General features: G+C 43.6%; 1 protein-coding gene across 1 annotated transcript in view; it reads right to left on the bottom strand.

Moving 5' to 3' along the window:
- The window catches only part of LOC106640487 (uncharacterized), a 77,584-nt gene extending 66,231 nt beyond the window's left edge, over positions 1 to 11,353 (bottom strand). Inside the window, exon 1 of the mRNA XM_089598760.1 lies at positions 10,791 to 11,353. Coding sequence (XP_089454886.1) covers positions 10,791 to 11,325 — 535 coding nt within the window. The 5' untranslated portion in view covers positions 11,326 to 11,353. The remainder of the gene's footprint in view (positions 1 to 10,790) is intronic.
- Between the last annotated feature and the right edge of the window lie 1,279 nt (positions 11,354 to 12,632).

The following is a 12,632-nucleotide window of genomic DNA, read 5'->3' as shown; positions in this document are numbered from 1 at the left end:
ATTTGCAACTGTTATCCCTCGTTTGTGATTCCCATCTAATTGACTCCAAAGAATAAGAGTCAAGGTATTTCGTTCTTCTGACCGTATCATAAGTTTTTTTTAACCCTATCTATCTAATCCGAACAAATTCAAGTATAACGTATTTTTCAGATATTTTTTATTAACATAAATTTACAGATAATCGTAAAATTCGTGAACAACAAAGAGAACCTCGTACGATTAATCCAAAAAAATTAGCTAATTTTAGTCGTTGATTCTCAAGGAGTTACCAGATAATCAAAAAATTTTTAAAAGCCGAGAAAACAACTGAATTCCAAGCATGGGTAGCTCGAAAAAAAGAAAAAGTTTACTAGAAAAATAAGCAAGAGGTACGTGCCACAGATATATACATACATGCTGGAAAAGAGGAACGAGGAACAGAAAGGGAAAGATGCTCACTTTTTGGTGCACTCAGCCTATACCGTGTAATAAGCAAAATTCTGGTGTGGTACACTACTTACAGTATACACGGGAAACGTCGAGACGCGCGTACATTTATATATATAATATAAGGCAACGGAATCTCGTACACGCGGTGTACATATATAGGTAGTAGGTAGTACCGCCTTATGGCAGTGGTGTGTTGGCTAACTTGGCTTCACTTGCGACTCCAACTGTATTCATATAGACGCAGTACATACGTGTACACGAGTACACACGAAGAGACAAAAAAGTGTGCTCTTGTGTGCGACTGTGTGCATACGAGGGTGTATATATACATATACGAGTAGACGCGCTTTTAAAGGGTTGCATTAGGCGCGCCAGTGCCGAGCGAACGAACGGGGTGAGAGAAATTTACGAGGCGTCGTCGTCGTCTACCTACTGTGCTACGTTACTGTCTCCCCCCAAAAAAAAATTCGCAAACGCTCGACGTTTGGGTGAGTATTGTACCTATTACGTTCCGCGTGAACTATTGATCTGGTGCCTGGGGATGTTTCACTGATACAGGGCTATCGATCGAATTTGCTTGGGAAAAATTAACAACGTTTGGTGTTGCGATTGATGGACTGATTGATTTTTTTCCTGACCAAAAGTACCTGTTGTTTGTTTTGCGTTGCTTTGACAAAAAAACAAAACCTTCATTGTGATACATATCAGTGAAACTCGTGGAAGATGTAAAGTACAATAGACTGAGACTACAGTGTCCACGGTAAAAATGTTTGATTGATTTATCCTTGATATAAGACGTAAAATGTAATTGACGGTGATGACTCGTAAAAATATCATAAGTGCAGGGTAGCTTTGAATTAGAGTTAATTTTCCATCATTGTTTGAAAACATGATCGTAATGAATCAGTGTTGTAATGAAAAGTTTTGTCAGAAAATAATGGCACAGTAGAGACACGTTGTTCATCGCTGTTTTCCGAATCATTTTTTTATTTTTTATTTTATTTGTACGTCAAACTACAAGAGTCGATAGAAACAATCATCACCACAATCAATTACAACGCGATCCGCGTATCACCAAGCCACGCAAATTACTCATTTGTAGGATATTACGGGGAAACGTATAAACGAAGGAGGAAGATTAGGGCGCGTTGACGAGAGAGAGAAGCGACGCGGGATGTGGGGGGAAAAAAAATTCTAGGGCGAGATGATTGGCATCGGGATGATCATCCGTGGGATGTAGGCTGGGGTCCCCCCGGGTGAAGTAAACCGATAAAATCGTACTTATATAGCCTCAGGCCGAGAGCGCCAAACCCACCTCGAGCGAGTTGTGAGATTTCGTACTCCCAAAGTGAGATCATACCCTGGAAAATGGAGTATTTTACATTGACGATGATTAAAAAAAAAAAAAAAATCACCCTCGCTCCATTGAAACATGACCCACATACGCATCTTTGAAAAAATCCATTTGTAATGATAAAGTAAAAAAAAAAATCCAGGCCTCGCGAGTCTCACCTCTGTAAGGTCGAAAGTCTAATTAATATGCGCGTAAAGCGCGAGATAATGAAAACGTCGGCGGAATTCCGCAAACCCGAGAGCCTTGGAAGCAAGAGGAAAAGGGAAGGTAGAGGAAGCGAGCGAAGGAAGAAATGTGTAATAGAACGAGGCGCGTGATTAACTCGGAAAAATCCATCTGCTGTGTGTGTATATGTACGTGCACCCGAGAATTCCCTCCTTATTTTGCAGAGGCGCACCTCCGCGTATACCGTGTTATCCAATTATTCTAAGTTGTTAAGGCGAGTTAGGACTACTCCCGGGGGACTAAATTAAGACATTCTGCGCGACAAATCTTCCAAGAATCTCAATTAACCCGTGCGAACTGCTGCTCGGCTGGACGGCCCACCTTTAATTGACTGTTTAATTTCGTTTAATTTGCGCGCTGGCTCGTAATTGCGAAAAGACTGCCGGAGAGAGAGAGAGAAAGCGCGTGAGCGCGAATTGTTCGCGAATTATTTGCAAAGCTTCCCCGAGAACTTGAAGCTTAAGGGAGGGTAAGAAAAGTGCTGTCTTTTCTTTTCTTTTCACTTTACTTTCGTTCGATATAGAATGAGATGGATTAATCACGGGGTGAATATGTTGGAAGTACGAGAATTTTGGGGTAAATTTCCATCCAATGGTAGAAAGAAATAGGCGTGTGATGAGTGAACTTATGCCATAGGCTGATATTACTCTTGCCTCAAAGCTCCCAAAATTAAATAAACTTGTCCTTTCGACTCGACTATCGATTGTCAAATCTGTGTCACAGTCAACTTGCTTTTTTCCTCCCTCCGCACTCTCGTGTTACGTAAACTCAGCCAAGATCGCGTTAATTAAAAAACCCTCCCACAAATTACCCAATTAGCCGACGACTCCAGCATTAAAAATTACAGTATTAATTAAACAGCGCCTATACTTCTTTGGAGACATACGCGCGTGGGCCCATTCACTCGTACCTACACGCGTCCTTGTAAAGGCCAATTAGAGCAAAAAAAAAAAAAAAAGGTGTCTCCAACCTATGTCCTACACGGTAACGCACTTCTTCGAGCATTCAGCGACTTTCATGTAATTATCCGACAACAAAGCATCATTTTCCAACAAACAAATAGGACAGACTCCCATTCAGACTTGCAAACGTATAGCATCGTATGTACACACTGCTCTTCGGTACACACACCCCTTACGCGATCATAAAGCAACCACCCTACGGGTGTGTACTCGAGAAAAAGCGTTTTTTTTTTTTTTTTAAAGCACGACGACGACGATCAGGAAAGGTATTAATTAAACACCTCTACCTTCATTTACTTATGCCCCCACTCCACAGAGACACCGATGAACATCTCACGGAAAACTTGATTTTTTCTGCGTGAAAATCGAGCTGCTGTGTGTACCGGGGAAGAAACAAAAAAAATCACGCGGACAGACGCCAAAGAGTAGGAAAAGAAAAAATCCCTCACTCCACAACCAAAGGAGGCCAATTTGACTTGCAAACCATCACCAGCCCCGCAACAGCGATGTTGTATTAAATTTCTCCCTCCCTACCTTTGGCAATAGTAAAAAAAAATTTATCTCTCTCTCTCTCCCTCTCTTTTTTGCATCCAGAGCTGCACGGAGGACCGAGAGCGCACTCCAACACCTCTGGCTGTCGCTTTTCCATGCATATTACAGCACCGCTCATCGAACCCACTTTTGCATAATGTGTACGTACACACGTACACGCGTACAAGCCCCTACTTTTACTTTTCCATGCAGGCACTTACGGGCAAAACAAAGGGCACCCCTTTCCGTCGCGGAAACGTACCTATACACCCACGCGCGCGTACATACACGAGCTCGAAGGCGCATTCACTTGCGAATTCATAATCCGCTAATTTGTTCGAGACTTTTTTTCTTTTCTTTTTTTTTTCTCTCTCTCTCGCTCGAGTGTGTACGCCACCGCCAGCGTCGAGAGGAATAAGGGTGGCGTTAAGGAGGGAGGGGAGGGGGGGGGGGAGAAAAATTCGCGAGAGAGAAAAACACGAGAATAAGGGATATACGCGCGGGGAGGTGCCGTCGCCGCGGGCTTTGAAGTGTACTAATCAGTCGGTATCGACCCGCGGAGCCTCCACGTACCCCCTTCTTCTTCTTCTTCTTCTTCTTTTTGTTTTGTTGATTCGCCTTCGTAATCCATCCCAAAATGGGCGCGTCGTAGCGCTCGAAAGAAGTACTCGAGAAAAGAAGAAATCGACGACCAGTTGGGCAAAAGGGAAGAAAAAAAAAAATTGAAGATAAAAGGTGAGGGCCTTTGAGCGCCGCGAAGGCGAGGAAAGTGTTTTAGTCGCGAGGCAGTCAAGTAAGGAAGAGTGACAAAAAAAAAACTTCAAAAGCATCCCCCTGGCCCTCCGAAGTACAAGTGCCACCGTATATCCGTGCCCAATTTACGCCACTGAAGTCACGCCGAAGAAAGATTTTTCGAGCCCAGTGTTCTTGCGCGGAAGGCTTGAAGGAAGTGAGGAAAAAAAAGAGTTGGTCCAAAAGGGGGTGGGGTAAACAGCAGGGAGGGTTGGAAAAAAAGAGACACATGTGTCGGCTGGCAGTGCGAGCGAGTTAAGTGCCCCGTGCGTGCAAGAGTAGGGGGGGGGGGTTTCACCTTGAGAGAGGAGGGAGGAAACGCGAGGGTGTTGATAGGCAATCCGGCTGATTGCCGCGGCGCGACATCAAACGCGCCGCTCTTTCCTCTTCCGCGGGGAAAGGGACCGACGATTTTTCAGCTCCTACCTCGATGGATATCGTGGATTTTTTTTTTTTTTTATGTACACCGAAAAAGAAGGTCCTCCATTGGATCGAGAGGAATCCAATACTTCCGCTTTCCAACCGATTTTATTTTTCTAACAAAACTGCAAGTGATCAACTACAACCCAACATAGACAGTTTCCAATGTAGGTTTACATCTCACGAATCGTGCTCGGGTGAGCCCAACTAAAAAAAAAACACTCACACGAGGCCAATGACAATGGGGTCGCGTCTGCACGCATTGTTTCAGCGTAACAATAAAAGCGAACGCGCGCGGGCAGCCATTCCCACAAGATATCCAAACTTTGCTTCTTGATGGGGGGGGGGGGGAAAGAAAAATCTACTAATCCACACTGTAATCGCGAGAAAAGCCACGGCAAGGGCGTGAAAATGACCCGCACACGCGATTACCCACATCTGGAGCGTATGTGTGTGACCCAACGAAGACGACAGTATGTGAGAGAGGGAGGGAAAAATATGGCAATTAAAAGCGCCGACGAGTGTAAACGGCATATAACGGAGCCTGCAGGGTAGAGAGAGAGTGGGTGGTGGAAGCAGAAGGGGGAGGCACTTTGGCCCTTCTTTCCTGGCTTCAAAGAAAAGCGGGGGGGAGCTGTTGGCGCGAAAAAATAGCGGCGCGAGATAAGGGGGGTTGCGAGGCTCGTGCTTTGCTTTTCTTGTTCTCCCTCCTTTTTTTTTACTCCGTACGTCTCCTCTTGGAGAAGCTTATTTGCCTCGTCGTTGGCGTCGCGTGTGAGATTTCCCATGTTTGCAGTGTTTCTATGAGCCCCTGCAGAAAGTTGGGACGTCGGTGGTGAGGTGTCTTATTTTTACTCATCGGCTAGAGAAATAGTATATTATTGTTGGACAACTGCGGAAAACCAGGTTTTTTAGGGATTAAAAATATGATGTGTTGATTGTAATTGCAGAACAGCAATAATTTTGTTTTTTTTACTTTTATTAGTTCGAATGGATGAAACGTGTGGCAGTTGTTGACGAATAAGGTATGGCGTTTGAATCTTTTTGTTTCTTTTTTTTTTAAATGACAATAAAAACTCAAATGACAGGAAGAAAGAAAAGAACTGTCTAATTGCTTAATGTAAAATGTGACGACTACTGAAAACATGGTTGGAAGACCCTCAAGAAAGTGGAGCAGTTTTCATAAAATGGAGTACACGTCTGGTACACGCTAAAGTGGTGCTTGCTGTCTGAACGAGAAAAAAAGGTTTTTTGAATAGTAGAAAAAAAATGACAAAAGTGTGGCTTTGTTACTGTTTACAATTTCGAATGTAGCGGGACAAAACTCGTTCCTCAAAACCCACCCACTAGTGAGACACAATGAATCGGACTGATATTTTGTAAACTCGTTCCTCAGCTCATCACTAATTGAAATTCACCAAATTTGAAGAGAGAATCAATAGAGAAAAAACCAATTCCAAAGGACACCCTGATTCCTCATCGATAACTGATTCAATGTTTGATCCTCCAAACTCACGAACAGAAAGAAAAAGCCACGTCAAGCAAAAAACTGATGAGACAATCGACAAACGAAAAACACCAACTATCATTGACCAATGGAAAAAAGGCTCAAAATCTCGCGAGAAAACTCCCTTTTTGTATACCCCCTCGTTCTCGCTATACGGTCCGCTAGTAATAGAACGCACGTCGCCTTTTTGAGAGCCACCTGAATGAACCACCACGCACGTACAATAAATACCCGCATAATATGCACACACTTATGAAACTTGACGATGTACAATTAATGTGCCTCGTTCGAGCTCGCGCCTCACACACCCGAAACGTCGCCTTCGCGCTTGGGGATCGATCTAATTACGCTCGCGCTTTCGACGAAATCGCCGAGACCCGCCACTCCTCCCCTCCCGAGAGTCTCCTTGTACCTTACACGTGCATATATACAACCCCGACAACGGTGACCTGCACCCCTACCACGGCCACGGAACGTTTAGCTGGTTGCGGTGTGTATGGAAGGTGCCCAGCACAAGCACACTCGTCTTGGAGACAAAATAATATAATGAGGTGAAAAAGAAGGGCGGTAGGTGAGAGGGGAGGAAACGAGGGAGAGGTGCTTTGGGATGAGGAAAAAAAAAAAAGAAAAAAATGGGAGAACGCTTGCCTGCGTGTGTACGCGCGAGTTGAGGTGAGTGGTGAGAGGTGGCGAGGAGTGACGTTTGAATGGCCGAGGATGCCATTGTCGCATTTAAAGCGCGTATACATATGTAAGCTCCTGATGGTCGTCGTGTGCCCCTCGGCGGGAGTAACACGACACTCTCGCGCTCGTATGCGAGAATCGTTCTTCTCTCGAAAAATTTACTTGCAACCGCGTGCCAACGACTGCATACGAGCGAGTGTGGCGTGTATAGGTACGAGGATCTGGCTCCTTCCTTTTTCCTTTTTTTTTTTTTTTTTTTTTTTCGTTTTCTTTTTATATTGCGTCTTTTCACAGTGAGCGTTTCTTTCGGACGCGTTGTGGTTTCGGTCGGGTCTTTTTTTTTTTTTTTCTTCTGTTGTACTTGGGTGGATTTTTTTTTCTGTGTCGATCATCGCCTCGTGACGTTCCCCGGGAAAACATGGGCGGTGATTTTTTGTCAAATTAATTTTTTACACGGATTTAAAGGACCGGATTTTGACGCTTTTTTCTTCACAGGCTTACTGTGGGGCTATTAATAATAGAGAGTGTAAAAAAAAATGTAGATGTTGACAACTATTTTTATTATTTTTTTTTTTCATTTTCCAATTAATTGGGGTTTGGGAAAATGAAATATTACTTCTGTGCTAAAAAAAGACAATACAATTTAACTAGAAGTCGTTTTTAATGATCATGGTAAATTGATAAAACGTGGAACTAATTCTCTAAAGCTTGATTACCAGATCCCACTTCGAGAATTTAATTGCACAGTCTAAAAAAATCATAACTTTTGATTTAAATATTATAAGATCTAAGAATGACCACCATAAATTAATAAAATACTGAAATTTCTGACAAACACAACAAATTTAATTGTATACCAAAAGCCCATCAAGGGTAAAAACGTTCTTGGTTGCCAATAGCTACGATCGTGAAAATAATGCAAGCTTAAAAATAAAAAATAAAAAAAAAACAACCAAAGGCGAGCAAACCGGACAGTTGGTCTAAAAAAAGAGAAAGAGAAAAAGAAGACGAAGAAAGGAGAACCCTAAAGATTAAGCTACTCTTGGGGGTTTTTTTTTGTCAGGGGAGAGGGAATGACCCCCCTCGTTTCCTCGCCCATTGTCCTTTGGGCGGGATACACGTCACGGGTCTCCCGCCCCCAACACTCGGCTCATTATATCACTAATTATTCACAGCGGTTCTCTGCTGAAAAATCTGCATCTCCCTCTTTCTCCCTCTTGATATAAGTGGGTACGTGTGTGGGTATACGTGTACACTTATCGTCTTCCCGCACTTTCTTCCTCTCGAGTCTCCGTCCCACCTAACCGACCCCTCTTCGCTTCTCTCTTTTTCTCCATATCTGCAGAGAGATGTTAAGACAATGACCATTAATTTTTCTCAACAAATTTTTCTTCCTGAATCCTTTAACCAATATTTAAAAGTATCTGCACCCACCACCTGTAGTCTCATGCCATAAGCAATGTACTTCGTTCGATCGAATCGTAATTTCCATCGAGTCGTAATCAGGTGAATAGAAATAAGTAGAAGAGGAAGAGAGAGTGGAGAGATGGCTGCCAAGGCACGATGACTTCCTTGAGACGACGCCACTGCGATAATGGAGGAAATGACGCGGGAGAGGTAGATGGAAATCCGACGAAGGATATCTTCCATTTCCCGATATCTGTACTATTCGCGCATTGGTGGAGTTCTCTCGTTAATGCGTGCATGGATTAATTGTATAGGGATGGAAAGGTATGGCGGGATGGGGATTCTGGTGGGGAACCTGATGTCACTGGCTGAGTAGGGGGTCGTATTTAATTTTTTGTCAAATTGCAATGGATTTTTTTTCTTCTTTGTGTAATTTATGTTAGAGTATCTATGAAGAGTAAGTACTTATGTGTACTTGGTGTTCAGAGATAAAAATAAAAAATACAAAATAGATGATGCACATCTGGATTTACGTGGTAATTAATAAAGATAGCTTTCAGCAATCGGGGATGAAGACACGAGATATTGTAATACGAAAAAAGGGCAAAGGTAGGTGTTGTATGAATTGGAAAATACTATCTCAAGTAATCCTTCGAAAACTTATAGTCATTTTGGTTTCCCATCAGATTCCAGTTAGAAAAAGGCTATTTTACTCCTCAAACGATCCCAAGTGGAAAAAATGTTCAATGTGTAAGAATTAGGATGAAATTTTGCATACGATATACAATTAAAATTTTTACTGTCAGAACCCTTGTCCAATCAAACTCTAAGAAATCCTGTACGTCTCAATACGTAATTAAAATTCATTGGTCTGTTGGTTACTTACAAAAGGTTTAATCATTGTCTTTATACGTATGTTCCAGAGATACAGAAATCTTACAACTCCCATTAAGCACAGGTCTATTGTCGATGTATTATCAAATATTACCAGAGTAAAACGACACTGAAAAAGCCAACGACATCCAATATCTACATTCTAAAAATATCTTGACAAAGAACCGGCACTAGGTCCCCAATCATAGCTAACTTTCTCGAATCGAGTATTCCTTCCGAAAAACCTCCTCTTACTTTCTTCCAGAGTGCCACTATCGTAGTCGTCTCCAACCGTGTTGTATATATACATGTGTATACCTTATTCAACACACCTAAACCATATATATACCACCACTTATATACACAAGGCCGAATAAGCGCACACAAAAGTGTATCGATTTTCGGTAACTCGATCTTGAGTGGCTCTCCGTTACCTTCGCAGTAGTCGTGGTATATATAAGGTACACGGAGGAATTCCGAAAGCACAAGGAGAGCGAGAGACACATTAAGTGTTTGTTTCGCTCCCCGGGGCTCTTTTTCTCTCTTTCTTCCCTTCTTTCATTCTCAGTACACCTATTAATTTACTTGTTAACGTTGGGGCTGCTGCTACTACTGTTGGAATAGAGACGTGCGTCTGACGTCCTAATTCTATCATCGCTTCAGTTATCGGCCACACTTTTCTGTTGATCCGTATACGTATATAGTTTCTTTCAATTGAAACTGAAGTTAGTCAAGGTACGGTCGTTGAGAGCAGTTGATATATTAGAAAAGACGTATTAGGAAGTTTTTAATCTGGCAAGGCTTTTTTTAGCGTGATTAATTCCAGGTTCATGGCTGCAAGACTTTGCTGGTCAATAATGGACATTCGGAAAATTGACGTTGAGAATCCATCCTCAATTCTAGGTTTATGATATATTTGTGGATCTATAAAACATTCGCATATATTAAATTGGTTGGAAAATCAAGGTAGTTTCTCCTATTTCGTGGCTTGTTAGGTGTTTTAATCGATGAAATGATGTCTTAAGTATAATATTAAACGTTGGAAAAAAATCAGAGTACAGCGTTAATAATGATAACCCTGCTAGAATTTAGAAAAATATCCAAAGTAGATTATAAAAAATCAAAGGTATGAGTAGGGTGTTGTGCTTGTGTGTAGTTCCATCCACAAGTGCTGCCCTCCAAGCAAGACATCCATGAACCAGTATCATCGTGTTGTAAGATTTGTCAAACGTATCATGTGGTTGTATAATGTGGGGGTGCCTAAATGAACCTATTCATCATCCAAGAGCAATGGTAAGCTCTCGTACATATTTAAATTGTAATGAGGCATAAAAGTTATATCTTAAAAATATGGTTAATTATGTTCCAGATAAATGCCATCTACACCACGGTAACTAATACTTTGAATTAGCATCCCTATCTACCCTACATCCTCAACTATTTAACGAACGTTAAGGACTAACAATCTATTTATTTGTAAGACGTTCAACAACTATTTCAGCTACAACACTTATCAATAAACCTCTACCCATTCTTTACGGTAACGACACTTACTCAAATTTGAAAAACCAAGCCAAAAAGTTTAATATAAACCAAAGATCCTTACCGTGAGGCGATCCGTGTTGCGTGGGACTACTCTGATGGTGATTGGCCGAGACTCCCGAGCCTGAGAGCATGTGCTGTGCATGGGCCGCCGGATGTACGCCCAGACCAGCCCCAGACTGAGCCCCAAGATGTCCAGCCGTCTGCATCTGATGATGTGCCGCATGATGCGCTGGATGAGGATGATGCGGTGGTGGTAGGAAAGCCGCTGCCACAGCAGCCTGAGCATTAAGGTACGCCATGCGGGACGCGTGGGTGAGGTTACCAAGATTACCCAGATGATTGGTCAAGGGGGCCATGTAGTCCCAGAGCTTGTGGTGGGGTGCCGTCGGGGCGTACGAGACCGCCGAAATACCGGCCGGCGGCGAGCTCTGCGGTGAACCCCGTCCATTGTTGTTGTTATTGTTGTTGTTCGTACTGTTGTTGTTGTTGTTGTTATTGTGATGACTGGTGGGACTTGTGGTGACGGAGCCGATGGGGTTGCCGGCTCCATTGAGACCAAGCAACTCCTGGATGGCAAAGGGCGAGCGCTGGGGCATCTTGGCGTTGCTCGCGGCGTTGGCGCGCTGCTGCTGCTGTTGCTGTTGGTGGTAAGCCGCAACGGCAGCGACGGCGGCGCTCGCCCGCGCTGTTGCCTGCGATGCCTCAGACGGCGTGGCCCGGTTGCATCCTCCGCTCAGGTCGACCACGTCCGCGCTTTGATGATTCAGGATTGTCGTCGTCGTTGTTGCTTCCGCGACGCGGGATATCTCACTATATCTCCCCAGCCAAGAAGGGGATGAACAATTGAAATAACCTTCGATTCTGTTGGTTGGTCTACATCTGAGCCAGATCCAATGTCAAAGTACGCTCTATGTCCTCCTACAATCAGCCGGGTGTCGAGGGTTATGGAAAAGAGTACCTCTGTGGATCCTTAGAACCCTGTTCGTTGGAAGCACTTAGAAACTTTTAAAAAATCTCTACTTTAGCTTTAGCACGTCAGAAACACATAGCACATCAAGCGACGGATAGAGCAACCGCTGGAGTCGCTGCTCTTTCGCGATCAGGAGAAAAAAGAGGAGACGGTTGCTAAGCAATTTCGAGTGTAGCCCCAGGCCTGCACGTCATCTCTCACCTTATTCTCTACACCAACGCCGTCCGACGGATCGTGGCTGCCTCGTAACTTTTTGTTTTTCACTCTCCCTTCACGTGGTATGTTCACTTAATATGGATTTTTTGGGAGGAAAAAGCTCATGTCCACGGTTTGAAAGATTTTCTTCAAAAATCGGTGTTACTTGACCAAACTGGAAATTGTGGGGTGCAATAACCGCAGACCCTTTTGCGATCCGACGGAAAGCGGTTGAGACCGGACTACCCCTTTCTTTCCTCCAGACCCGTGGATTCTTACCGGGCACTGTTAATGTATGCCCAGCAACTGATATCTCCTGTATTTTCTAAGTTTTCAGCTTTGGTTACCAAATCACTTCTCACCGATGGGGAGTTCCACTCTTCAGTGAAGAGAGAGTGATTTCACCGGTGGATTACGAGAAACAAACAATAAAGACAGGGCTCGAACAGAAAGATTGTTTTTGTCCTTCTGGGCCTCTTTATTGTGTCGATCCGAGCTGCTACTGCTGCTGCGATTAGGAGTGAGAGAAAGAGAGAAGTGAGTCGTGGGCACGAGCTCGGAATTTCTATTGTGCCCCACGCACACGCGCACATGAACACGCACACGAACGGGGCTCTCGAGTTTCAGGGTCCGCGTGCTGGTCTGCTTCTTCCTTCACTCTCCGTTTCTGTTCTCCCTTATTTTCTCGACACCATGTGTGAGCTCCTGTGTAAGTGTTTCGAGGGGGTCCCGTGCTCG

The sequence above is a fragment of the Copidosoma floridanum genome, unplaced genomic scaffold (assembly GCF_036245765.1).
Source record: "Copidosoma floridanum isolate Cflo_tuat_1 unplaced genomic scaffold, Cflo_Japanese_pri ptg000006l, whole genome shotgun sequence".
Lineage (NCBI taxonomy): Eukaryota > Metazoa > Arthropoda > Insecta > Hymenoptera > Encyrtidae > Copidosoma > Copidosoma floridanum.
This window is presented reverse-complemented; position numbering and strand designations above follow the sequence as displayed.